This window comes from Phalacrocorax carbo, chromosome 1 (assembly GCF_963921805.1).
Source record: "Phalacrocorax carbo chromosome 1, bPhaCar2.1, whole genome shotgun sequence".
Lineage (NCBI taxonomy): Eukaryota > Metazoa > Chordata > Aves > Suliformes > Phalacrocoracidae > Phalacrocorax > Phalacrocorax carbo.
This window is the reverse complement of record NC_087513.1, coordinates 203,549,784-203,576,694: the sequence shown is the minus strand read 5'-3', so window position 1 is coordinate 203,576,694 and position 26,911 is coordinate 203,549,784. Positions and strand designations below refer to the sequence as shown.

The following is a 26,911-nucleotide window of genomic DNA, read 5'->3' as shown; positions in this document are numbered from 1 at the left end:
AGTGAGAGCAGATATCAGGCCCAGTGGCTCAGACATGCATTTGCTTTCTTTTGGAAATATCTAAATAATATTGTATTTAGGCTTTATACATCCACTCAGAATTATCTTCAGGGAAGCAGAATAGCAGACTTGAGTTTGATTGCAGAGAACATGGCAATTTCATGATGTGATGCATCTTATCTGAAAGGTGTCTGAATGGGTCACAGGAATCGTGTGCTTATTTCTCCCCACTGATTGGGAAGGGAAGCTTATGTGGCTCTATCAAGTGCAGAGACTGGATATGTAATGTTGAGTGACTGAGCTAATTGGCTGGTAAGTTCTTGAGACTGTTTGTACTGGTATCGTTACTGAGACGATAATGTCCTCAGTCAGATCTTGCTGTTGGCAGTGCATGGACCGATTCATTAGGGGACACTTAAAGTTCATAGATTTTGTGGGAGAACTGTTCTTTGAATACAAAAATACTTATTTCTTCCCTCTGCTTTCTTAAAGCTAGTTCTTAGAGTTTATATTTCTCTGTTGTTACTTGGCCCCAAAGAAAGTTAACCAGTGTTAGTACAGAGTGGTCTTAAAGGTCCAGGGTTTCAGGGTCATTCACAAGGCTTGTCTTCTGGGAGGAAGAAAGGAGCTTCTGCCTCACAGTAGTTGCATACATGGAGGATATTGGTGCCTACTTTCCTTCCAAGAGAGTCAAGTTACTGTTTTTGTGAAAGGTTGTACTGGGATCTTTGAGTGCTGAAGTACCATAGATATTGTAGTTTGCCATAGAGATGGAGATACCACAGAAAAGGCAAGATGCTTGAGAGTGGTTGAGCTGTATTTGATAGGTACTCACTATGTTGCACCCTCATCTGAGAGAGCAGAGGTCATCTTCACCTCATTTAGGAGCATGTGGAAACAGCTCAGAAAGCCTATGCCTCAATTTTGAGACTGTTGGGTGTGAAATGAATGAAATGTGGTTTATATAAATAGTTTATTAATGAATCATGTACCAATGTCATGAAAATATTTTAAACTTAATTATTTTTAATTACATGCTGTGCTTAATAGGACAGTGGATAGTTTAAAAATAGAAAAAAAAAGAAGATAGTATGATGGAGTATTTCTAAAATGAATTGTAGTCACTCATTCCTACCTATGAGCTCACAAAATGTATTGACTGCAAACTGTAATATTTTCTTCCATGCCTTATACTTGGGAGGAACAAAGGAAACTACCAAATGGGAAGGAGAGCCTGAGAGAACCTCCTGCTATTTGATCTTCTCCCCAGCTTATGAGACAAGGCCGGATCTGGTCAGTGATCACAAAGATAGTTACAGTACTCTCTGCAAGGTTTGCTTGTTTTTATACTGTGCTTAGCAATCTTCTTAGCATGAGTGGGACAGTTCGTTCTTTGATTTTATTTATTTATATTCTTTATTTTTTATTTCTTTTTCCCCTTCAAGTGTAGTCCTGGGAGTAATCCTTGAATTGGCTTCCCTCCGTGAGGTCTTTGGCTTTTCTTTGTTTCATTAGCACACAAAATCTTGGTTACTGATAGCCTTGGCTGCAGTGACCACAATATTGTGGAGTTTGGGATCCTGCTGACTGTGCTGAAAGTCAGCTCTAAGGCAAGGATTCTGGACTTTAGAAGAGCAAACTTCAGTGCACTCAGGGCTCAACTGGGAGGTATTCAATGGGAAGCTTCCATGGAATACAAAGGAGCTAGTGAGAGCTGAGAATTCTTCAAGAACTCTCTACTGGATGCACAAAGCCAATTTATGCCCTACAAAGGAAAAGGAGGGAAGCGGAGCAAGAGGCCCCCATGGCTCAACCATGACCTCCTGGGTCTACTCAAATCCAAAAGGGAAGCACACCAGAAATGGAGAAGTGGAAGGTTGTCCACCGAGAACTAGAAGGGCATAGCCAGAGAGTGCAGAGACGCAGTCAGAAAAGCAAAAGCCCAGTTTGAATTGAAACTGGCTGTAGACATAAAAAATAACAAGAAAGGGTTCTTCAGACATGTCAACCACAAGCAGAAAAAGAAGGAAAACATAGGACCATCGCTAAATGGAAAAGGAGAATCAATCACGAATGATGCAGAAAAAGCAGAGGTCCTCAACACGTTCTTACACCTCGGTCTTTACCAGCACTGTTGGGTCCCAGGCTTTGGGAAGAAAATTGCCGATTGATCCAAACACTGACCCACCATCAGTGAAGGAAGAGTTAGTATATGAACTACTACAGGAGCGTGACCCCTACAAATCAATGGGCCCTGACAACATCCACCCAAGGGTGTTGAGAGAGCTTGCTGACATCATTGCAAGGCAGCTCTCCATAATCTTCGAGAGGTCATGGAGAATGGGGGATGTCCCAGGGGACTGGAGGAAGGCAAATGTTACCCCTGTCTACAAGAAAGGCTCGAGGGAGGATCTGGGTAACTATAGGCCCATCAGCCTCACTTCAATCCCTGGGAAAGTTATGGAACGAATCCTCCTGGGGGCCATCACAAGTCAAATAAAGCATGTGATTGGGAAAAGCCAACTTGGCTTCACTAAAGGCAGATCGTGCTTGACAAACCTGGTGGCCTTCTATGACAAAGTGACTTGCCTGGTAGACATGGGGCGGGCAGTGGACATTGTCTACCTGGACTTCTCCAAGGCCTTTGTTACGGTTCCCCACAGTCTCCTCCTGGAGACATCAATGTGTTATGGCCTAGACAAGTGGTCTGTGCAGTGGGTGGGGAACTGGCTGACAGGCTGCACCCAAAGGGTGGTGGTAAATAGCTCTCTCTCAAACTGGCAACCTGTCACTAGTGGAGTCCCCCAGGGATCAATATTGGGCCCAATGTTATTCAACATCTTCGTAAGTGATCTGGATACCAGCATCAAGTGTAGCCTGATGAAGTTTGCTGATGACACCAAGTTGAGTGGGGAAGTAGACACTCCAGAAGGGAGAGCTGCTCTGCAGGGAGATCTGGATAGGCTGGAGGAGTGGGCCAGCAAGAACCTTATGAAGTTCAACAAGGAGAAGTGTAAGGTCATGCACCTGGGAAAACATAATCTGGGAGTGCAGCACAGACTGGTATCCACCTGGCTGGAGAGCAGCTCTGTGGAAAGGGACCTGCGGGTGCTGGTGGACAGGAAGCTCAGTATGAGCAAACAGTGTGCTGCTGCAGCCAAGAAGGCCAACAGGATGCTGGGTTGCATCAAAAAGGGCATCGCCAGCAGAGAGAAAGAAGTCATCATCCCACTCTACTCAGCGCTTGTCAGGCCACACCTGGAGCACTGTGTACAGTTCTGGTCCCTGCTGTACAAAAAGGATGTGGACAGGCTGGAAGGGGTCCAGAGAAGGGCCACCAAGATGATCAGAGGACTGGGAAGCTGCCATATGAGGATAGGCTGGGAGAACTGGGTTTGTTCAGCCTTGAGAAAAGGAGCCTCAGAGGGGATCTCATCACCATGTACCAGTACTTAAGGGGTAGTTACAGAGAAGATGGAGACTCCCTTTTTACACGGAGTCACATGGAGAGGACAAGGGGGATGGACACAAGTTGCTGTTGGGGAGATTCCGATTGGACACGAGAGGGAAATTTTTCACAGTGAGGACAGTCATCCATTGAAATAATCTCCCCAGGGAAGTGGTTGACTCGGCCACGTTGGACACCTTCAAGAGTTGTCTGGACAGGGTGCTGGGCCATCTTGTCTCGACTGTGCTCTTCCTAGAAAGGTTGGACTAGATGATCCCTGAGGTCCCTTCCAACCTGTGAAGATTAAAGAAAAAAAAAATTAAAGAAAATGGTACAAGTACAGTCCTGGTGTTCATTGTGCTTTCAAGTGTGATTAAATGTTTCTTTTCCTTCTCAACTTGGGAATGTAATTTCTTTCTGTTAGTACTAGTCTAAATTAGAATTGGTGTGATACTCTCTACCTAACTTGCCCTGTAGTTTACCTATACTGGAGACTGGTGGAGGAACAACCAGAGTTAAAATTAACACCACACTGGTAGGCTGTTAATTTTGTGAAGCGTCTTATTTTGTCTGGAAGAGGAGAACTGTTTTTCACAAAAAGAAGTGAAAAAACTCTGAAAATGCACAGAGTCTCTTCATATTAAGGAGCAGTATCATTACCTTGACGTGTGTGAAAGATGCACTGTCTTGCAGTATGCACAATAATATAAATTTCTGCAATAGCTTGCTTGAACTGATGGGTTTAATAGAACTGAACCTCTGATTTAAAAAAAATAGCCTTTAAATCTATATTCTGCCTTCTCCTTCAGCCTCTGGTTCAACAGCACGCACCTCTTGGAATTTTCTTTTTCATCACTTTCCTTTTAAATTCCTGCAGTGTCACCATGGTTTAGCATTGAGTCACAGGAAGGGCAGCAGGTCAGATTGAATGCTTGGCTAATTGTTGTGGGATTTGAATATATAGGGGAAATAAACTTGAGAGTTGGAGGTCTCCTGCTTGCATGGAATTCACAGTGCTCTGCAGGAGGAAAGCCGTGTGGGCGGAGGGGAAGAATAAAGGCTGGCTGAGCACAGGAGTGGTGAGCCAGTGCCTCCAGCAAAGGAGTCCTGCATGAGTGGAGTTAAGGCAAAACTGGCTACGGAAGTGGAGGGTTTGGACGGTGTGAGGACCACTGTCTCCTGCAGTCTCCACCTGAAGATTTTCTGTGCCAGAAAGATTTGAGCTTTGCAGGAAAAACTGGTTTTGGTCAGGATATGGGATTGTCAAAATTCCATCAAAAGTATCCTAAATTGTCTCACATCTTAAGGTCTTACCAATGATCTACTTTTCAAGATCAAATTTAGTTCTCCATAGATAAGGTTATGAGATTTCTAGTGGCACTTGGCTCTGTCTCAGCATCACTCAAAAAACTCGGTATGCCACCAGTTTCTTTTCAGATTAACCTTAGAGGATATCACTTACCTGATGAAGGGGAAGTTCAGGATCTCCTCCTGGTTCATACAGAAGTGGATACAGCATCTGCACTTGTCTCTAACTTTGTCAATTTTTCATAGCCTGGAAATAGAAGAGGCATTGATGGGAGCAGTACAGGAACTGATATCCAAGCATTCAAGTACTATGGCATCATTATAGGACACAGAGATAAAAAGAGAGACCATTCTTTCTGTAGCACATTTGTCTCTGAAATAGGGATGCTTCCAATGAAACCCCTATCTTACTTCATCTCTCTGAAGATTGGTATTTCTGGAATAGTAAATATTTCTGAAAGTGAAAAAACCAGGACAGCATCTGATGGCACTTGGAAAAATAGAGCTTTCAGATCTAGTTTATACTCTCACCCATAATTTAATGTTCTGAGGGAAAAATGTATCAGGAAGCCTTTCTTTACCAAGACCTCTACCAAGTAATTGCAAAGTCAAGAGACAGAAAACCTCAAATTGTTATTACAAAGCTAAGTTTAAAATATGTGTACATACCACTCTACTGAAAGAGTGGTCGGGCATTGGAACAGGCTGCCCAGAGAGGTGGTGGAGTCACCATGCCTGGAGGTGTTCAAAAAAGGTGTAGATGTGGCACTTCAGGGCATGGTTTAGGGGACATGGTAGTGGTGGGTTGATAGTTGGGCTTGATGATCCTAGAGGTCTTTTCCGATCTTAATGATTCTACGATTCTACCTGTGCTATCTTTGGCTGGGACAGAGTTAATTTTCTTCACAGTAGCTAGTAAGTAGCTATATTTTGTATTTGTGCTGGGAACAGTGTTGATAATACAGAGATCTTTTGGTCATTGCTGAGCAGGGCTCACAGATTCAAGGCCTTTTCTGCTCCTCACCCCACCCCACCAGCGAGTGGGCTGGGGGTGCACAAGGAGTTGGGAGGGGACACAGCCGGGACAGCTGATCCCAACTGACCAGAGGGATATACCACACCATATGACGACATGCTCAGTATACAAAGCTGGGGGAAGAAGAAAGCAGGGGGACATCCGCAGTGATGGCGTTTTGTCTTCCCAAGTAACCGTTATGTGTGATGGAGCCCTGCTTTCCTGGAGATGGCTGAGCACCTGCCTGCCCCTGGGAAGGAGTGAATGAATTCCTTGTTTTGCTTTGCTTGCATGCGTGGTTTTCGCTTTACCTGTTAAACTGTCTTTATCTCAACCCACGAGCTTTCTCACTTTTACCCTTCCGATCCTCTCCCCCATTCCACTGGTGGGGAGTGAGCGAGCGGCTTTGTGGGGGTTAGTTGCCAGCTGGTGTTAAACCATGACAATACCATAATTTTTTCCCCTGTGTATATATATACACCTCATATCAACGTGTACTTTTTAGAATAAAAATGTTTAGGTTGAAAAAGTTATGGTAGAACCTGAGGCAGGAATATTCACAAAGACCAACTTTATCCAAGGATAGCTGATTTTTTTCTGCTTGCTGTGTAATCAGTAGAAAAGAAACACTTCTTGAGACCTAACATCTGAAGTTAGGTTCCTCCTCTCTATTGTTCTTCAGAGGAGTGTTTCTTCCTCTAATGTCTCATGAGGACTCCATAAGGAGACTGGTCTTTTCTGTGCTAAAGGCAGCCTTTGTGCATATTCTCCTTTGTCATTCGTTGACTATTTCAAGAAACAGTCATTTCAGGTATGACAATATACTAATTTATTTTTAATCATAAGCTATGTGATATAGAAAATTAAAAAATAATGTTCACCTGAAAAAACTTCGAGAAAAATAATTGATACAGCCATATATAATTACTCCCAGCCTTGATTGGCATGTGATTTATAAGCATCCCTTTGTTGCAATGTATTAAGACAACTTGATACAGCACTAGGTTTTTGCTAAGAAGCTGAATATTGCATTACACGTTGTACATGGAAGTGTCCAACCTATGTTATTACTAGTCTGTAGTTAAAACTTTGTAATCTTCTGAATCTGCTTTAACATCATCTGAATTTCAACTCTGCATGAAATAACTGGCATTGGTAGTGATATTTTTCAAAAATTAACACAAGCTGGGATATTGTTTGATGTAATGTTTTTTTGCAGATGTGAGAGGCATTAAGATAAACTTCAATTATATTAATTTTTTTGTTTCTAAGTATGTGATTTGTCTGTTTAGTTTTCTGTACAAAGCTGCAAAAATACTTCTGAGTTCACTGAGTTACAGGCACTGAAATTCACATTATTAACTTTATGTAATATTTGCACTTTTAAAATAGAAACTGAGGACTTAAATACATGACTAATGTTTTATGATTACATATTATATTCTTTGTAGCATGCAAACCTGATACATAACTAAGTTATATAAATGCCTGGTTGTCTGTATTCGGTCTCTGCTGTTGTTTTTGAAGCTGAATTGATTAGGAGCTGTTAGTACAGCCCACAGACTGAAAGAAATGTTTTTTTTCTGAAAGATCAGATGTTAGGAATTAGGGGAAGGATTTCAAATTAAATTATTTCTTTTTGTCTAGCAGAACAATATGTTTCTACATTAGAAATGCATTGCTATGAATATATTAGCTATGAGAATTGCTGCCTTCTTTGAATGAGTTTAATTGGTATTTTCTAGAAGTCTTATACCAACATGAAGCAAATTAGTGTTTGTCAGCATTCAGAATTCGTGAGTCATTCAATACTTCAGGGAAATGAGTTTATTTCCCATATGCAAGTGTGATAGTTCTGTGTTGCGGTGAAAAGTACTTTTAGCAGATTTGGAGCAAAAATGTCTTTCCCAAATAGAATATATAAACCAGAAGTTTTTCATAGTTAAAAAGCATTGTACTATAATTCAGATAAGCTTGATTTACTTCCTAATTCTGCCACTGCAAAAGTGCCTCACTTGATATTATTGCTGTCGTCTTCTGGCAATTGGGAATCATATTAACTTAATTCTCTCTGTGACCTACCTAGTCCTTACCCTGACAAATAAAAATATAAAGCTCAAAAGGTATTAACTGTTCTTATTACTGCAGTTCAACATTGTAGATTGCCAGGTGAAGCTCAAAGCCTGTAAAGTGCTTCAGGGCTTAAAATATCTGTGTCTATGTTGTTAGCATTTAATAATGAATAAGTAGCTGCATCAATGTTTTAGTTAAATTTCTGTTTATATCCACTGGTCCTAGCTAAGTAAAAGATGATGAAGAAGAATGATGCATGTACAGTCTGCATATCATACATTATCCCAAATTCAAGGCTAGAAAACTAATTAGAAGACTCATTCAAAAAATTAACATTGACTTAAATTTAAGAAAATCTAGAAATGGAAATGTTCAGATACGTTTACAAAATTTTATTCTTACCTTTCTAACATAGTGTAACAATTATGATTCTCTTAAGGATATGTTAGTTGATGTTGAATTTTTTTCTTCATTCTACTGATGACTGAAAATTTGAGTAAAAAAGAAAAGTTTGAAAATTTACTGGTCAAAAATATCTCCAAGTGTAGATGTGGAGTTTCTCTGTGATGTGTGAAATCCACAGTTTAATATCACTATTGGTACATTAATTCAATTTCACAGCTAACTTCTGGAAGGAAGGAGGGTGGGTTGGAAAGGTGTAACATCACGCATCAGAAAAGACAAATTAAGGTACTTCATCACATCGGCTCAAAGTCTGTCAGCGTATTGAAATGTTGCAGTTATGCAAACAGAGAAGGACCTCATAAGTTGTCAATGCTGGCTTAGAAAAAGTATTTTCAATATTTTAAATGTTTCTTTCTCAATTTATTTTTACAAATTCAGTGTGATTTTGGTGGTGCTTGTTTTAATGGTATTTTTATCAATAATGCTGAATAGAGTTATACATACCAAAGTTAAAAAGCTGATTAAGTTCTTTAGTTTAGAAAAATGTGTTTCTTTTTTACTAGATCTAATATAGTGCTCTCAGTTGTTAAAGAAATATTTTCCTATTACATCTGCCTAATACTTGTCTAGCATCTTAATTAGAAGAAAAAAGACTGATGAACTGACACTAAGTTAAAACTGCATGATTTTTTTTTTTTAACGTTCTTTTTCTGGAGGAAGACTGGTGCTTTTGCCAAACGAGAAATGGTCATATTATTTGATTGACTGACACATATTAGCCATGCTGGGAGCTGGAATGGTGTAGCATTCAATAACTACTGGATCAAGAAAGTATAACTTTTCTAAAGGTGTGACTAATCTGAATAAGCTCTTAAGGATAACATCTGCATTTTAAACACAATATGGATTTCTGAAGTTGCTATTTACAGAAACCATTACAGTCTTTTTGACGTTTGCCTGTTCCAAGGGTCTGTGATTTCAACCTAGCACAATAACTGAGTAGGGATTACATCTTGGCAGGAAGAAAGTTGGTCTATTAGGACCACACAGTGAAAATTTCAGATTATCTAAAGCAATCAGATTTGTACAGAGATGGTTGTGGGAGGATTAGATTCCTAGTTTTGGGATGAGGGGAGGGGCTGCATGCCAATTTGTAACCCTTAACAAGTAAACTGTAATGTAAAGTAATTGCAGTGATAGGAGTCAGCAATGAAAGGAGGTGAATAAGTGCACATGTAAGGTGAAAATTCTTTCTCTGATTTTCAGTTTCCAAAAGCTAGGTGCAGTGTGGTGGAAATGGGCAAGAAGTCTTTTCACGGCGGGAACGGTCTGTGTCTTAAAATACCAGCTTCTGCCGGGATTCTCTCTGTTACTTTGCTGCTGCTGTGTTCTCCCTCCCCAAAGCCAAAGCCCATTGCTGACCTAGCTCCTAACTTTGCTGGGAGACGAATTGCCACATGAGGGCTTTTGTCAGTAGGAGCTTTCAGCCCAGGGGTGGGTGAGCTTGCAGTATGTTCTATTGGTGCGGCTCAGCAGATCTATTCAGGGGCACAGACCATGTCTAGGTGAAATGTGTGACAGCATTGTCCACTGTCCATTCCTAGTTGCATATGTAACTGTGGGAGAGAAGAACATTGAGCTTCAGCCCAGCAAAGCCACTTACTTCCCAGGTGACTCCTCTCAGTGCCGTATGCTTCCTATGAATATGTTCTTCCACAGTGTTTGAAGCAGGGTATTTAATCTGCTTTGCAGCAGCGTTGAGTGAGACTGGTAGTAGATGTGTTTCAGTCATTTTAAGGCTGCCAAGAGGGCAATACATAAAGTGAGGTCTCCTGGTGTGGCATGGAGGCTGCCTAATCATGGTAGTGTTGAGCAAAGGGAAGAGCCGTATTCAGCTCCTCGTGGAGTTAGTTTGACTGGCAATGACTAGCAACAGGACTAGCAGTGCTGATACTGGTAATATTCAGTAATGCGAAAGTCTCTTTTAATTGAACTGTTATGTGTTTACTACATTGTTGCTGTATATAGCAATGACTCTGAAAGGCAGAGAAAAAAATTTACTTTTGTACATGAAAAGAAAGAAAAGATGCATCCACACTTGTGTACTAGTGGCTCCAGCAAGCCTTCGTGATTTCTGTATGTGCCAAAAGTCATGTACGTGCTCTGTAAGCTATCAGAACTTCCAGCTGCTGCTTCCAGATGTATGCACTGCAATTCTGCCTGATTGTGGGCAAGTCATTTAACAGTTTTCTACCCGTTAATTTTAAACTGCTTTGCTTAATGACCCTTGGGATAGAGATTATCTTTTAAGTCATGCACTTTGTCTCATAGAAAGCGTTGAGTCTCAGTTTGATTGCTAGACGTTGCCTAAAAGTCTATATAATTTTGGGGAAATGTCCCCTTGGAGAGTTACATAGCTTTGCAGTCTGTTCCATTCAAACTGATGGAGTATGTTGAATGCAGTGAAAACAGTCCTCCTCATCCTCAGTGCCTGATTTTTATCTTTAAATATAGCCCATTTTGATGACTGCATCATCAAGCATGCCAAGAACTGCTTCTGCTGTCTTGGACTTTGTTACATTAGGATGTCGGAGGGAGTCTTGACTTTTCCTGAAACTCTGCCCTTCCGAGAGATACGTAGTGATTCTGTGGTCTTTTGAATTGTAGCTTTAGGTTCAGAGGGAGAGAAAATGTGTTTGTGTTTCAGTGGTTTATTGTATATGCTTTTTATTAAAACCTTTTGGGAAGTTTTCATGCTCAGCTGACAATGTAGCTTATCAGTTATTGTTATGGAAGAGTCGCAAGAGCTGTATTCATTCACATTTGGCTTAGGTACATGTTAGTTTTGCCCAAACCTACCAAAGCCCAAACATGGAATGTGATGAGCATGGTAAAGACTGGACTGGTGAGGAGAAAAAAAGATATTTGTGCAGAAAACCTAAAGTTTTGCCTGCAGTTAGTATAATAGAATATTGTAATGGATTTTATTATGCTTTATTTCTGATGTGTTGGCAGTTTTCAGTTTCTTCTGATTTTTCTGCAGTAAAATCAATTTAGTTGGTTATTCTGCTTGCCCTTAGAGGGCATATGGTGAAATCATGCTACTTTTTTTTTAGCGAGTGGCACGGTGGCATTCTGGCATTTGTATTCCTCTGCATGTGTGTTTCCAGCCCAAATGACTAGGGACCACTTCGGGTGGTCACTGCTGGGAATGATCTTCAGAATGGGGTTCCCAGGACTGGATTTACACTAAACAAACAGAGGCCCTGAGGGGAAAACTGTGACTCATTAGGAATGCTGGTTTAGGTTGAAAGATAAAAATAGGTGCAGGACATCTTAAATTAGTTTTAAAACTAGAAAGGTGAAGGAATCCAATCTAGAGTATTTTGTAAATTGTCCACTTTTCTTTTTAGAGTTCTCTGCCTTACTCTCCTGTGTTCAGTATGACTAGGTATATAATCCAAAGAGATACCTGAAAAGAGTCAGCTGTCAAAGATTCAGGTTCTGTAAACACAGGCTTTTTTAGGCAGCACTGTCAGTACTACTATGTTTGTCTTCTCTGTTCTGCTAAAATATGTTCCTGGAAGTTTTAGTATTCTATTCTGGTTTTAGGCAAGATGCAATAAACGGAAGTAAAATACCAGAAAACCCTCCTATGTATTGTAGATGAACTTAATACATCGTTCATTACAATTGCTTCAGTTATTCATGGAAATGTTCCATAATAGACCAGTGAACATGTGTGTTGTATGTTTTCTGTAAAGAAGACGTAATTCTTTGACTCATACCCATATGCTCCTAACAGAATGTTACAGACATGAATTTTTCACTTCTGCACATTGGCAGAGTTACAGTGACTCCATTTTCTGCAAATACTCTGTATTAAAAAGATATGCTTTATGTTTAACTTTGCAGATCCAGAATGCTAATGATGTGCTAATAGCACCGCTGGAGAAGTTTCGTAAAGAGCAAATAGGAGCAGCAAAAGTAAGTGGCTGTGGAAACATTTCTTTTTCATTTCATGTTTATTTTTGTTTATCAGTGTGTTTTGAAGGCTGGACTGAAAACAGGCATTTGTACTCAAACATACTTGATGCCGTCCTCATTAATGTATTATTAATTCTACTGAATTCCTTGCTTCGGAGAAGAAAATAATTTAGAAATGGAGTTTAAAGGCTGATTATATGCATAGGGTACAGCTCTTCTGCTATTGCACATTCTTACCATCTGGAGTCCTGTTCATCTTCTTATGCCTGCTTTTATGTTACGTCGCACCTTGGGTTAACTCAGAAACGCACAGAGGGTTCAAAAGCTGCTCTGGGTGCAGTGGCTGTTGTATGAAGACCGAAAGAAGTCAGTGTGCTTTAGGCATGCTGTCTTTCTGTCTCTGCTTTCCCTTTCCACTTTACACAGCTGATGCAGTGCAGTGATTCATGTTCATGTTGCCAGAGTATTGATCTTCATATTGCCCAGAGATTTTTCCCATGGTGGAAGTGCTCCAGTTGGTGATTCAAGCCAGTTCTGTGGTGTTAAATGTTACATCTGTGTTAGAGAAACAGTGCAGGTTGTCTATACCAGGGTTCAGTAGTCAGCCCAGGAAATCAGATATATTGGGGAAAAAGATGTTGGAACGAACTGTTAGTCTAGAAGAGCTATTTTCAATCTGATCCTGGAGTCTTAAGTGGTTATCAGTGACTGCTTTGATCACAGTCTCAGAGACATGCATAAAGGCTGCGGTAGTCAGTTAGAGGTATGGTTAATAACAGTTCCGTCTGTCTACATAAATTTGCTAGCTCTAAAGCATTTTGCATCTTGTATTAGCCCTCAAAAAATTTTCTGGGAAATTTTCCATATTTAAGGTTAAACGGGTATGAACAAGATCTCTCTTTGATGTTGAAGCTGAGGTTGTGCTTGTGCTGTACTCAACAACTTCAGAAGAACAGAGCTATTGGAAAGACAGACCAAAGGCTTATACTTTTTTTAATGCTATTGTGAACACGTAGAGAGAACAGATGAGCCTGCTTCCGCACAGGAACTAAGTAAATGTTTGAGAGAATTTTTACCGTGAACTGGAGGTCAGATTTCTCTGAAATGGATGTTCTTTACCCTCTTACTTGATATGTTTTTGTGTACAACTGCATTTTTCTCTTGTCCCACCCCTATGCTGCTGTGAGATGCAGGGTGGGAGTTTATTTACCATGCTGCACAAATCAGAGTTTAATCCCAGTGCAAAAATTATTTTTAGATTTCAGTAGGTTTTGGTTGCATTGTTCAGTTCTTTGTGTTACCGTTTCATTTTGTGTTCCTATAGTTCAAGGGGTATCATTCTTCTCTGCAGAGAACCCTATTTCAAAGCCTAACCTGCCGTACCATTGACTGTCCTGGTACATCAGAGAGGCGATCCACAGGCAGTTCACAGCACTCTGCAGAACTGTATAAGACATTCACTTCTCCTTCGGATATATCACTCAGTAGATGTCAACACATATTTAATGATCTAATTGAAGATGAATATTTCATTGTTTGAATCAGCAAGTATTTAACATTAAAGGCAGGGCACTACAAGACAGTTGGAGTCCTCTCGGTTTGGTATACCACAACCGGCTGGTTTCTTTTCCATATCCCTTCCAGATAAAATATGGGCATCTGCCCATCTTATATAATTTGTGGAAACAGTGATCGTTTTGACTTGTCTGTGGTCTCACAATGGTGTACTTCATGAGTTCAGGAGAGAGCTTGGCTCAGCTAGCTTGTATTCCAGTGTCTAACATGCTTATGCATTATTATGCAGCACTATGTGTGTTTGGGGCAGTCCAGGATACTGGCATGACACATTGATACCATATAGAGACCTCTTCCAGCTCATTGTTTTATAAAGTGTCAAATAAACTCGTCTTTTCTTGCACTGCTCATGGAGTTCAACTGTCAAAAATAAGAGATTCAGGCTGCCTGCGTAACCCAGATTGCGATACAAACATTCGCTTCTGAATCGATTTTTATCAGGGGAAGCAATTACAGTTGGCATTTAACTAATTGGAATCAACACAAATAAGCGAGAGATTAATAACATTTAATATTTTTTCTAGTAATTACAAAATAGCAACATGTGATCTAGGAATAATGAGAGCAGTATGAAACAGAGGATAAATTTGGCCTTTCTGAAACTCATTGTTAGTGAAGTAGAGAACATGGTCTGATTGCTTACCTCCACTTCTGTTGACTGGGCTCAACACTTGAGCATTTATGAACTCTTATAAATATGGGATGAGTTGAGCTTGCTAATTATTTATCTGCAGTTGATGAAGGTTTGCACAGATTGGCTTTTTGAACTCGCCTGGGGCGATCTGAACTGATAGCCGAACAAAAAACATAAACACTTTTTTGTTGCTTGGATTTCAGCAGCAAGTTTCACAGGACACTGAGAATGTCACTTTTTATTTGAGGTCTTCTCTAAACACATGAGCTGTATGGACCATGTATCAACTGTTACTTTTTGCACGGAAATACCAGGTTTGAGGTGTTTTTTCCCCTAGTATTAGCTTACAAAAGCATGTAGAATTGTATTCATATCAAACCCAAACTTGCTCCTCTTTCTCTGCCATCCCTCTCTCCCCCAAAAAAGCCAAAACATTTCTGTGTACGTGCTCCTCTCCAAAGAGAGGCTGAGATGGTGCAGACTCCACAGGATAGCCAATAGTTATGTCATATATCTCTAGAGCTGTGAATTTACAATTAATTTGCATCGTAACATCTTATGGACTAACATTTTAATGATTAGGTAGAGAAGCACAAGGTTAATTGTATATGCCTGTTGCACTGGCAATTTCAGCAGTAGCTAGAGATGCAAGCATCTGGCCTTTGTGATCAGCCTTGTGCTGTGAAGAGTGTATTTTATAAATTGGTGAGCGTTGGATCCTCTGTCTTCTAACTGGACTTTGGAATTATTAATATGAGTACCCTGTTAGGCTGTGTTTCCAAATTTTTGAAGGAAAAAAAATTAGATAGTTGTGTTACCAATATACATAATAGGAAATTATATTAGGTACTACTGTCAGATTTGGATGAGGGGAAGATTATGAGAGCAAGTGAAGAGATGAAAACAAGCAATCCTCCCCACTGCCCCGCCACACACACAGAGGAAAAAAAAGAGAGAAAATGTTATAAATTAATGACAGATTCCACTACAAAAATCACAATTTTATTTTAATAATTACCTTAGCAAGATTTTTACTACTGTGATGAATTGTGTAGAACTATCCTACTGTTGTGTTTAATATAGAGGATGAGAATATTTTATTATTTCTTCAAAAATGTATCAAGTTTAGGCAAAAAATATGATCACTGAAATTGAAGAGAATATGGAGGATAAAATATATCCTGTTGACATTACAAAGCTATATTTCAAATACAAGGGCAGCACAAACCCAGAGTGCAAAGTTCAAGTGTTTTTTGGAACGTCGCAAGAATAACATTAAAGACCAATTCTTTATATGCACTTCAAAAACCTGAAGGTACACAGGAAAGTTGAGAAACATTCCCCATAAAACATTGGTGTTCGTAATCAAACCAGCAATACACAGTTCTACATCACTTGCTCTTCTCAATTTATACTACTCGCTCTTCTGTTTTTATTGCACATATTTCAGTTCTTCCTTTTCTGTACACACTCAGTTTAAATAAAGCTGAGTTCTCTCCAGAGACTATACAAACCTAGCTTTGCATTGGATAGCCTGTTGATTTACTCCATCTGAGTTTAAAAAAATGACCTTTGCAATTATTGTAGAAACACGAGCAAAAGCCGGGTGAGGTAACTGGGAAAGGATTTCAGGCATGAAGCATTTTGCCTTATTTGGTAAATGTGGTTTGCAAGTCCCCAGCTGGTAACTTTGGTGAGATCATTGTGCGATGTGTTATGTACAATAAGGCCAAACTTTCATGTTTCTTTTTATCCATTGGGTACAGTATTTAGCAATATTTCTTCCAATGTTCGTTGACCCTTAGTACAACTTATATCAGATCAAAGACAACAGAAGCAATTTTGATTTTAAGACTTAAAAGGAGAGTTTTGTTTCCTCCTTACAATTCCGTCTGTTTGTTTCATAAAATGATTTATTTTGGCCAGGAGAGGATTTATTATTATTATTATTATTATTATTATCATCTTTCATTCATTAATTTGAAGCTGTGAATTCTGTTCTACTTGGGAAGCAAATACATGTTCACTGCTGGGATTAATTTTCCTGCATCTATGTTCACATCTATACTCACATGATGTAGGCATGCAGGAGCTGGCACGTGCTCTCTGTGTTTTATTTGGACCGTCTGGAAGTTGAGGAGCATAAAGCAAAAAAACCTCACCCCCCATTTTTTAAAGTCTGTCAGAAAGCCATTAAAGCAGAGTTTTAGATAGGTATCTAAATCTGTTAGAAATGCCAGAATGCCCATTTCGTGCACTAGTTTCTTTGGTATCTAATCATATTATAGTACTTGTCCTTTAACTGAGATAAATTAACGACCTTGCTCGAGTAGGTACAGTGGAAGGTGTCTCATTATAAGCAGCATCTCTTACTCAAGGTTTGGTTCTTGTGTCCACTGGTTTGGGGATGTTCTGATTTCAGTCTGAACCATACTGGGGAGGGGGCCGAGGGAAGGAAGCAGAAATAGAGGCCAGTTGAGGATAATTGATAGGCAAACATTTTCAGTTAAAATGCAACAGTTTCCCAAAAATGGTTACTACCAGAGTTACCTGATATCTTTTCTGATAAAATAGCTTATTCTGTAGGCAAGGAAATGCAGAAGATCAAACCTGTTTCTATTTCAGCAAGGCCTTTAAACCATGCTATATGAGACATTATAATTTAGTTTAGATGGGGGATAGTATAAGAAACCCAATCCGCCTAAGGAACTGGCTACTGGGGAAAAGGCAATGGGTTTTGTTTGTGGGAGAGGTTGTCTGGTGAGAGAGAAGTTACTAATTAGAAGATCTCAAGGGGAAATTTGAGATCGGTCTGTTGTTTTATTTTCAGTAATGACCAGGTAAAAAAAAAAACTGGTGTTGCTGACACAGCTTGGGGTTGCTGTAGGTTGGGGGTATTGCCAAGATAGAGGAGGAGGACTGGCGGATTGGGAAAAAAGCGTAAGGTGAAATGAATGAGCAGGAGGAACTGAGGCTACTCAATGGTCATGACACAGCTGCAACCAAAAAATCAGCTGTACCGATAAAAAGCACAAGTGGCAGTCTCTTCAGATATTGTAGGCTTTAGGGATCTACCTCTGGTAGATGGAGAAGTACAAATTTTCTTTAGGTTTGCTTTTACTTAAGTAAATCTTTGAGTTTTGGATTAAGTTTGTGAACTGTGAAAGAGTTGTAAATTGCATTTATAAATATATTTAATTCCAAGGTCCTACATAATTTTTATCTGAGAAATAGTTCCGAATATGTTGTCTAATCTGATATCATAGTTAAACTAATATTGACAGATGCAAGAACTGAGAAATTAGAAGGCTAAGCTTAAAAAAAATAGTGTGTTTATAATGGTAAATTTTGTTTGTGACAGTTGTAAGAAAAGTTGAAAATTTGAAAACTTCTTCAGATTAAATATTGTTAAAAATGTTTGTTGTTTCATCTTGATTTTTGCTGTTTCCCTTTGGATTTCAATGTCTGTGTATAGAGTCTTCTGTGAGTCGACCCAGATCCTCAAATTTGGAGTAGCTGGATTGTTGCTTTATCATCTGCAGCTGTCTACATTTCCCTTTTCATTTAATGAAAATGTATAGTATAAAAATTATTTTAAAAATAGGTCAAATATATTTTCACTTTATAATAGCTGCTCAAATAAATTTATGGAAATAGGAAGCTGTGAAAGACCTGTATCAATTTGGTAATCTCTATTAATTATTTTTTTAAAAGTATAATATAATTGTAGTGCTATGGTGTGACTAGCCACTGCTTCTTTGAAGCTTCTGTGTGTGTGAAATATTTGGGAAGTTTCAAAAATAGTGATGAAGAGCCCAGTGTGCACACAGTTCATCTTTTCAGGCAGTTGTATTTTCTTCTACAGAAAGCCAAACCATTAAGCTGGGAGATATCTGTGGCTGAGCACCTGGACCCAGAGGTTTTCTGAAGTGACTAATCTGCTTGGGACAGCTCTTGCCATTCTGCAAATGCAGCAAAATTATTTTCTCATTGCAGTTTACTTCAGTTCAATAACTGTTTCATTCAAAGTTGAAAACTCTTAGGAAGTTAACAGGAAAAAAAAAAAGAACATTCCTAAAAACTTGTTTCAATTCTAATGTATTCCTTTAAAAAAAAACAAGAACGAAAGCTCAAATCTCTATCAAAATCAAAAACTGAAAGATTATGAACACAGTGATTAAAACTGTCAGTTCAAACCATTAACTGCAGATGTTTGTTAGTAAACTAGTTAATATTATGTGCAAAGTCTGTTTTAATAAATTCTGTTAAATGAATTTTTTCTGTTAAAATCTGGTATGGCTGACTGGCTGATTGACTAAAACCAGTTTCTGAAGCTGTGTTTTTCTGCACTTTAATAAAATTCTAATTTGCATCCTAAAGAAAACAGATATAAATTAAGCATAAATAAATTAGTCCCCTATAGTAGCTATAATTTACTGTGCTCTGCCATAACATTTAAGAATTAAGGTTTAGAATAAATGCATTAATCAGTGGAATTGCATAAGTGAGTATGCAGTGTATTGTTATTGGCAGAAAGAACCATTTATTTTTAAGAAATCTGTGGCTAGTAAAACAAAAAATAGAAACTTAGGGAGTAGGTATCAGCCCTTCTACTGGAAAACAACTAAAGAATGTAAAAGTGCAAGAAAACATGCACATTTTCCAATTAAATTAAATTTTTCTTGCTAATTTAAATCAGCCCACTGTAATCTGTGTCACAGGAAGGATACAGGTTTCATCCTGACCCCGCACAGCTGCTAGAATCATGCTGGACTCCTGAGCCATGATTAAAAGTATGAGTAAGGACATTCACCTCCAAACTTGATTTCTAGTTCACAGGGGAACAGAACTTCTTATTGAGTGTTTTGAGGCATGGAGGATTTGGCAAATATTCTATTATGTCCTTTCTAGCCTTGCTCTCAGCCGCAGCATGGAAAGGATTATGTTTCACACGTGAGAAACAAGTCTCAAGGTTGTGGAGGAGAGTCTTCAAGAATCTCATGGAGGCTTTAAGAGGGATATAGGAAGTGGCCAATTGCCCATGGCACAGAGCAGGATGGGACTTGGAGGAAGCAGAGAGTTTAGTGTTCTGCTCTCTGCACAAGGTCTTGGTCTTCATTCAGCTAATCAAGGCACCTAGTCCCCTACCCCGCTGCACTCAAAATAAGATCCACCCTGAATTTTGGCATCCTTTATCAAACCAAATTCATCATGTTTTCAGAAAGGCAGCTGCATTCTCCTACCCTACAGAGATTACTTCAGAGCTGTGCTCATGTTGTGTAGTGCCACAGCTGTACCAAACACTTAACACTTGAGGCTTTTACACATGAGGCTTTTACATGAGTATAAATGAATCTGTTAATCTTATTCTGTCACCTGTTGGGGTTTTCTTCAGCAGTCTTGGGGAAAATGAAGGTCTCTTTCTCCATTGCTTCTCTTTCTTCTGTGGTGTATTTAAGGTAACAGCAGAAAAATAGGTCTCTTACATTTGGGCGTTACTCAGATGATGTTGAAGCCATGGGTCCTTATTCCACACCTATGGCAGAGTGGCATTTTCCATTCTAAATAGAAAATCCCTTGACTGGGACATGTGGCTATATCACTGTAGGTCTCCCTTCGTTCCATATCTTGTTCTGTCTATGCAGCAGGTCTGTAGGGGCCTGGGAATATAGAAACTTGCACTCTCTTACCATTGTACCAGTTTTGCTTTTGGCAAAGTGAATATAAAATAGCTGTATTCCAAAGTGTAGTGGGTGATAGTAGCTGGAAAGTATCATTTCTGTACTGTAACAAAAGATGGGCAACATTACTTGAAATATTAATGTATCTTGGTATAGATACGGAGCACCAAGAACGCAGTTTTTCCGTCAAATGAACTGGCTTCATTGGTTCAGGATCTTTCAGGCTACAGTAACCACCACAAAACCATTTGTTCCTGTGGAGCTTGCCAAGAAGGGGTGTTCTGATGGTTGTTCTGATGAGAAGATCATTCCTCCCTAAGAAGTAAACTGAGAGCACTGGTTGAGCTTAACAGCGCCACTGGGGAGGCATGACTCTTCACCCCAAAGTGATAGTCTGAGTTCCTTTATCAGTGTTGTAAGAGTGACTCTGAAAATAGATGCTTTCAAAACAAAACAAAATCACTTCTGTCATGAACCAAGACTATTTCCTTTCTTTTTCTATCTGTAAACAGCACAGCTTCCAGTTGAGTGTATTAATCTAAAAACTTTCTCATAACCCGCCTCGAGTCCTTCCCCGGATCAGCGTTGTGGCTCCGTTGCGATGACGTGGAAGGTGGCGTGGGACTGTGAGCTGTGCTGAACGTGCTGCTGGCACGCTGCAGTCAGGGATGTCGGCTGATTGGTTGGCATAGGCAGGAGAGAGATTCCTAAAGAGTGTTTTTAAAAAAGAAATCACTACTTAAGAAAGATATTTTTATCTTTTGCTTTTAAAATAAAGCAGTGAGTATGTGATGTTAGAAGCTAGTCTGCCAGAATTACTTTATTTGAATGACACTATAGTCTTTGCAGGTTTTTTTTTTTTTGCATTTTCTTTGCTTTTAAGTGCACAAAGGAAAGAAGATAGTTGCTAACTGTGTGCAGGTGAAATGGCCTGTTCATACACATTTTAGTTTACTGGCATGCCAGGACATTAGTGAAATACACTTCATTTGTGAGGGAATCTCGCATAGGGAAGGAGGCATGGAAAACCTAAAATGGCAGTGTGCCTCCATGGGGAGGAAAAAAAGCGAGTGCTCATGGGAGGAATAGGGGCAAGGAGAGCAGCAACATCAGGTGTCGGATGCTGGCAAGGCAGCTGCTTGGGGAATGGGGTGGCGGGCACTTAGGGAGACAGAGGAATGGACAAAGAAGCAGGGCGGGAAAGAGGCAGTGGTGGAGACCAAGGGAAGTTGTTGATTAGTGTAATACAGTTTTAAAAATCGGATGTTCTTTTTGAAGTTCAGAAGTCGTCCACCGCTATGACTGTTACGATGAACTTGCCTTACTGTCAAGTGCAAAGATCATACTAGAAAAGCTGTTGTGCCTGTAACAGCCCTTATACTCTGCATAGCTGGATAGTGTATCTTTTGCATTTCTGTGACTTATGTTAGTAACTAAAGAGCTAAGTCTATCTTCTCTGTTCTTAGTATGAGAACTAGAGAATCAGGAAAAACAAACCTTTCTTCACTGTTGGTGCAGCACTGGATAACAGGTTGGTATGACTGCTGAACTTGAAAGGCCAACTTCTAGCTGTCTAAACATGGGTGAAGCTGAGACATTTGTCCCTGCTTAGTCCAGGTGCTGATGTGGAAGATTAGGCAAAAATTGGATCTGCCTGTTCCCCATGATTAAGACCAGTTCACTTCAGTATTATCCATTGTGAATGTTGCTTTTCTGTCCACACAGTCCTTATGTGGCACTGTTTGCATCGAAGAGTCAGCTACAACCCACCAGACCTATGCAATGTTGTTATGTTTGTCTTTTCCTGTAAACCTTCTTTTCTTTCGGTTTGCCCCACTATCATCTGAACTGAACTGAGTTTGGTGTATATGGAAATGAAGCAGAAACAATAAAAGGCATTGTAATACTGATCTTATTTTCATGAACTGTAAGAGCTCTGTAAGCTCTTACTGGAACTAAATAATGAGAACAAAAATACTACTCTCTGCTCATGTAGAGAAGGTCTTATCTCCAGCCTGATTTTGTAAGCATTACTGTTAACAGGTTTCCATGGATAGTGTTGCCAGCACAGTGACTTCAGCGTTTTGTATATTCTGAATCACAACATAAGTTACTGTTGTTTGCCTGTTATTTTTGAAAGGTAGCATGCCCCAAATCTGAGTTGGCTTCTTTTATCATTGAAGTGATGACTTTGGATTGGGTTTTATCTTTTGTTGTCATTTACCTTCTACTCAGCATATACAGCTATATTGATTTCTAAGAAATATCTGCATTGCTTATGACATGAGCAGTTTATTCTCTATGACTTTTGATGAAGTGTACAGAGTTAATTCAAGCTTCTTTCTGAATTCCTAAGGAGCATGGGTAACTTTCTTTCTTAAATCATTAAAGTCACAAACTTTTGTATAGGAACATGAAACAATAAAACATTTTCAACTTCAGAAAACTGTCCTAAATGTGCTTCAGACTTCTTCATATTATTTAAGCAGTAACATGCTAATATCCTAAGTAAGGTGTTCCAGCAAAAATATTTCATATATAGTAGACAGTAAAAACAATAAAAATAGATTACGTGTGTAGACTTACCAGTCCTGCTGTTTGGGCAGGGATTTAACAGATTCCCAGACATCTAGCAGCTACTCCTGGAATTAGCAAATGCCAAATAAACTTGAGACAACTCTGCAGCTGAGTAACAGGGAATCTGATGTGTTCTGCTTTGCAACCTGCCAATATTGGCAGGTTTGCATGTCTTTTCACAGCAGTGCTGGGAACTTCTAATATTTTTTTCCATTTCAGCGGAGAATTTTTTGGAGAAAAACAAATGACTTCCTATAAACGCATTTATTCATTTAAGAGTAACTGCTTCTTAATTTGAACAGAATTTTAGATCTCATGGAAATAGTGAAACTTTTCTGCTTTTTCCTTTTTTTTAATCTTCACTGGTAAGTACCTTCTTTCTGCTCACATCTGATGGCATTAATTAGGGAACATTAGGAAAAGTCTGTAGGATTCTGCTGTTCCAGGAAGCACGTTTGAACGTACCTGATACTTGTATCTGTCAAGGCATTACAGAGGGAAAATTTTCTTCAGAAGTTTATGAACCTGAAAGTAAATTTTCTCCTACAGGGTTATTCAGTATTTTACACAGATGTGAACTCCATCCTAAAGTTAAATTAGTTTTGCGTTGTTTAAAGAACTTCTTTAGTTTTATGCATAACTTGCCTGATTTTAATTGAGGTTATTTTTTAAACTGTCAGTTTTTAATATCTGTCTTCATAGCTTTAATGCTGCTAAACACCCTTGTATTTCCAGTTTATTGCCTTCTTATACTTCATTGTTGCAATATGTTCTTTTTGTTATAATTATTTGTGTCTTACACCGTATTCTTTTCTGGATATTCATGGTTTGCATATGGTTGTTCTGTTTTATTAAAGAATTGATTTAAAGATTTATAGTTGTTAGGGCATTTAAATTTTTACGTGATGCATTCAGCTTCAATTTGGAAGCATTTTCACTAGCAGTTATGAGTAACATAAGTCATAATTTATTACTATATTAACCCTATTTTGTATTGAGCAGCAAGCATTTCTTTATGAACTATTATATAACTTTGTCCACTTAGTATTACTTGCTAACAATACGTAAACTATGCCCTTTAACCTCCTAGCTTTCTCACAGATTTGGAGAAACCCTATAGCCTCACTGTATGTTAAATTCTGACTGGAAGGAGGACGAGGGGGGGAAGGAATTTTATATACCCTTTTCACTTTTCCTTTTGGAAAATCTCTTTTGGTCTTATCTTGAACTGTAAGCATTCACATAGTAAATCAAAATCTTTACCAAAAAGAAATTCCCCCATCCAGACATCTATCAAAATGCAGTCTGTGGTCTCAGATGCCTATGATAACTTCCGTTTTCTTAAAACCGGACAAAAAACATCCTCCCCCCCCAACCCACCAACCACCTCCATGCGAATTATAAGCAAAACCTCAGGCAAAATAAAATGTAAGGTGAATTTATTCATTTTCTCCTCAGAAGAGGAGTTGTGAGACTCTGAGATCTCACATTTTCCAGGAAATCCATACAATCTGAGCTCAAATCAGTCTTTCCAAGACTAAGTTTAGTTTATTTTCTAGTGTACAATTCTACTTTTCTTTGTCCTACTACTTAATAAGAGATGATGCCCCAAATTTACAACTCCAAACAAAATTCCAATACACTTGGAAGAAAAATTCCAATACACTTGTATTTGTAGAAATACATTTTGAGTTTTTGCAAACAAAAGGTAATGGAAAAGGTGGCTTTGAAAAATACATTTGAAGTCTAAAATTCCAGCAATGAACCATCTCCAGTGTGTTACTACATCAACATTTTTGCAGTTGTCAGAGAGAAAGAAAGGGGATATGGCTTTATTGATCTCAGCGGCGTTCACTATTGCCTTCAGTTTCTTCTACTGGCAAATGTATGTGACTTTATCTATATTTGAGTCTTACTATTGCATTTCTGTGCCAGTTTCTACATCTCAGCTTGAGCTGGTGAGAAAAACATGTACTAATTTTAGGTGGGGGAAAAAAAGAAATCAACACAGCCATGTTTCACAACGTTCACTTGTTTCCTAATTAAGTGAGGGATTCTCATTGAAGTTTTTTCTCAAATAGTTTCTTTGCTTTCTATTTTCATTTCCTTTCTTGATCCTTCCAAAATCACCTCTTACAAAACGTGTTTATTTTATGGTTGTGCAAGGATATTGTTGTTGAAGATGAATGTGAACTAAAAGCACTGGATTTTTTTTGTTTTAAAGATTAGCTTGTTAAAGTTTTAAATATGAATTCTGGGACAAACAAAGAGGTAAAATATTTTATTTAGGGACAGATGTAAGATTTAGCTGAGATATGCTAATAGACAAGTATAGCACCAAAAGTCATTGCAACTAGAAAGAATTAAAAGAAATGGGAAGGATGGCAAAGCTTCTTTATGAAAAATAAAGAGGAATAATTTATGTAATAATTCTGAAGATACATATAACAGTTTTGATGTAAAATACTGGACACAAAGTAGTGGCAAACTTAGACCATTACAAAAAAAATATCTGATTTCTTGATGTTCCCACTGGAAAATAGGAGTCAGCTTCCAAATATAGTAACTCTTTCTGCTTTACACTGAAAAGTACAAATTGTGTATTGTACAGATACTTGTAAAATTTGTAGGAATCATGCCAGTGATTCGTTATATGCATACAATTAGTTACAGCATGAAATAAAAATCTTTCTGAACAGGAAAAAAATCCTATCTGGCTCAGTTGAGTCACCTTCTTACTAATCAATGTCTCGTCTTCTAACAGCCATAGATTTCTGTAAAACAAGAGGGATAGGAGAATACCTTTCGAGTTAAACTTCTAACTGGCATATCTGTAATTAGTGGTGTATTGAGCAAAATTTATTTTGGAAAAGATAATTTTCTCTTTTTGGAGATTGTCTAATCAGTTTTGAAATAAAATCATAGAGGAAAACTAAGCACAGAGAACAAAGCCAGGAGTTAAACCTGGATCCAGTATTACATGACTTGACTCTGTCAAGAGACTACTGGAAGTTAGTAAGACTCCATTACATGCTAGAAGCTGAGCATTTGGTTAGGGGCTTTCCTAACGGGGTTGTTAGAATTTTGAGCCATTTAGAACTGTAAATATTTTTGAACTGATTTAAGGCTTAGTGACCCAACACACCTGAGAACAGTTAAACAACTAAGGAGAGGCATTTACAGTGCTTAGAATCTGCAGAACTTCATCTGTACAAAAGATATTGATGACATACATCAGTGTGAAATACATCAAGGATTAGTATTTTGTAATTTGTCTTTTTCTGTTGCACTCTCTCAATTATCTGACATGGGCTTTTTATATGTTCTAGCTGATATTTTGACAGAAATGGTTGACGTTTCCAGGGCAAAGAGGAAGGATGAGGACTACTTGCAGGAAGGATGTGCGAGGTTGAAAGGTAGCTACAGGCTGAAGGGAGTAAGAGACATAATACAGAGGTCAGGAGTAGCATGTTCCTAACGGCCACGTACCTTATGCATTGTGTCATGGCTGGTGCTGTTAGTTCTGGTAAACAATACAGCATGAGCTTTCTTATCCAGCCACATCTCTCTTCTCCTTGGGGTTGGTCCAATGTGGAATGTAGAGGCAGAAGCAATCCTCTCTTTCCTAAGCTTTGAGGAGATAGTTTTGCATAGAAACTTTCTTTGTAAACCTCCTGGCTTGTGGAAAAGCAGGATTCTCGGTCTCATGGGCACAGTTTGCCAGTGCCAGGATTCAGATGATTAATTTCGGCAGCAGCTGTGTATGAGAGTGATTTGAGGGTTGCAGAAGAAAAGACTAAAGCTGGCATGAGATAAGTCTGTGACTCCACTTAGGATGCGCCTGTGTGCTGTGAGTCACCAGCTGAGTGTGCGAGGTGAGAGTTATCTTGGCATAAACTGAAGTGTTTCTCCTATTCCAGAAAATGAATCACCTATTTCTGAGTGTATCTTTTTTTTTATTAATTTTTATGAAATAAACAGCTTTCAGAGGCTTCAGTACATTCAAATAGGTAGTTTTTACTGGCATAGTAGAGGACATTTTAAGCAAAAGGAACTCACTCACCTGTTGGGGCCAGTATTTTTCAGACTTTTCCCAGAAATGTGTCTGGGTGATCATTACAGTGCCAGAAACACTGTCCTCCTGGCGATGCACCCTTATTCCCAGAAGTATCACCAAATAAAGACACTCATTCAGTAAAAACTGCCAA

At 38.8% G+C, this 26,911-nt stretch overlaps 1 protein-coding gene across 2 annotated transcripts in view; it reads left to right on the top strand.

Annotated features, from left to right (window-relative positions):
• Window positions 1-26,911, top strand: part of ARHGAP42 (Rho GTPase activating protein 42) — a 172,286-nt gene that overhangs the window by 80,868 nt on the left and 64,507 nt on the right. For both annotated transcript variants that reach the window (XR_010371219.1, XM_064441323.1), the window contains exon 4: window positions 12,165-12,236. Coding sequence is in view for 1 of the 2 variants with exons in the window: in XM_064441323.1 (XP_064297393.1) it covers window positions 12,165-12,236 (72 nt within the window). In the remaining variant the exon portion in view is untranslated. The remainder of the gene's footprint in view (window positions 1-12,164; window positions 12,237-26,911) is intronic.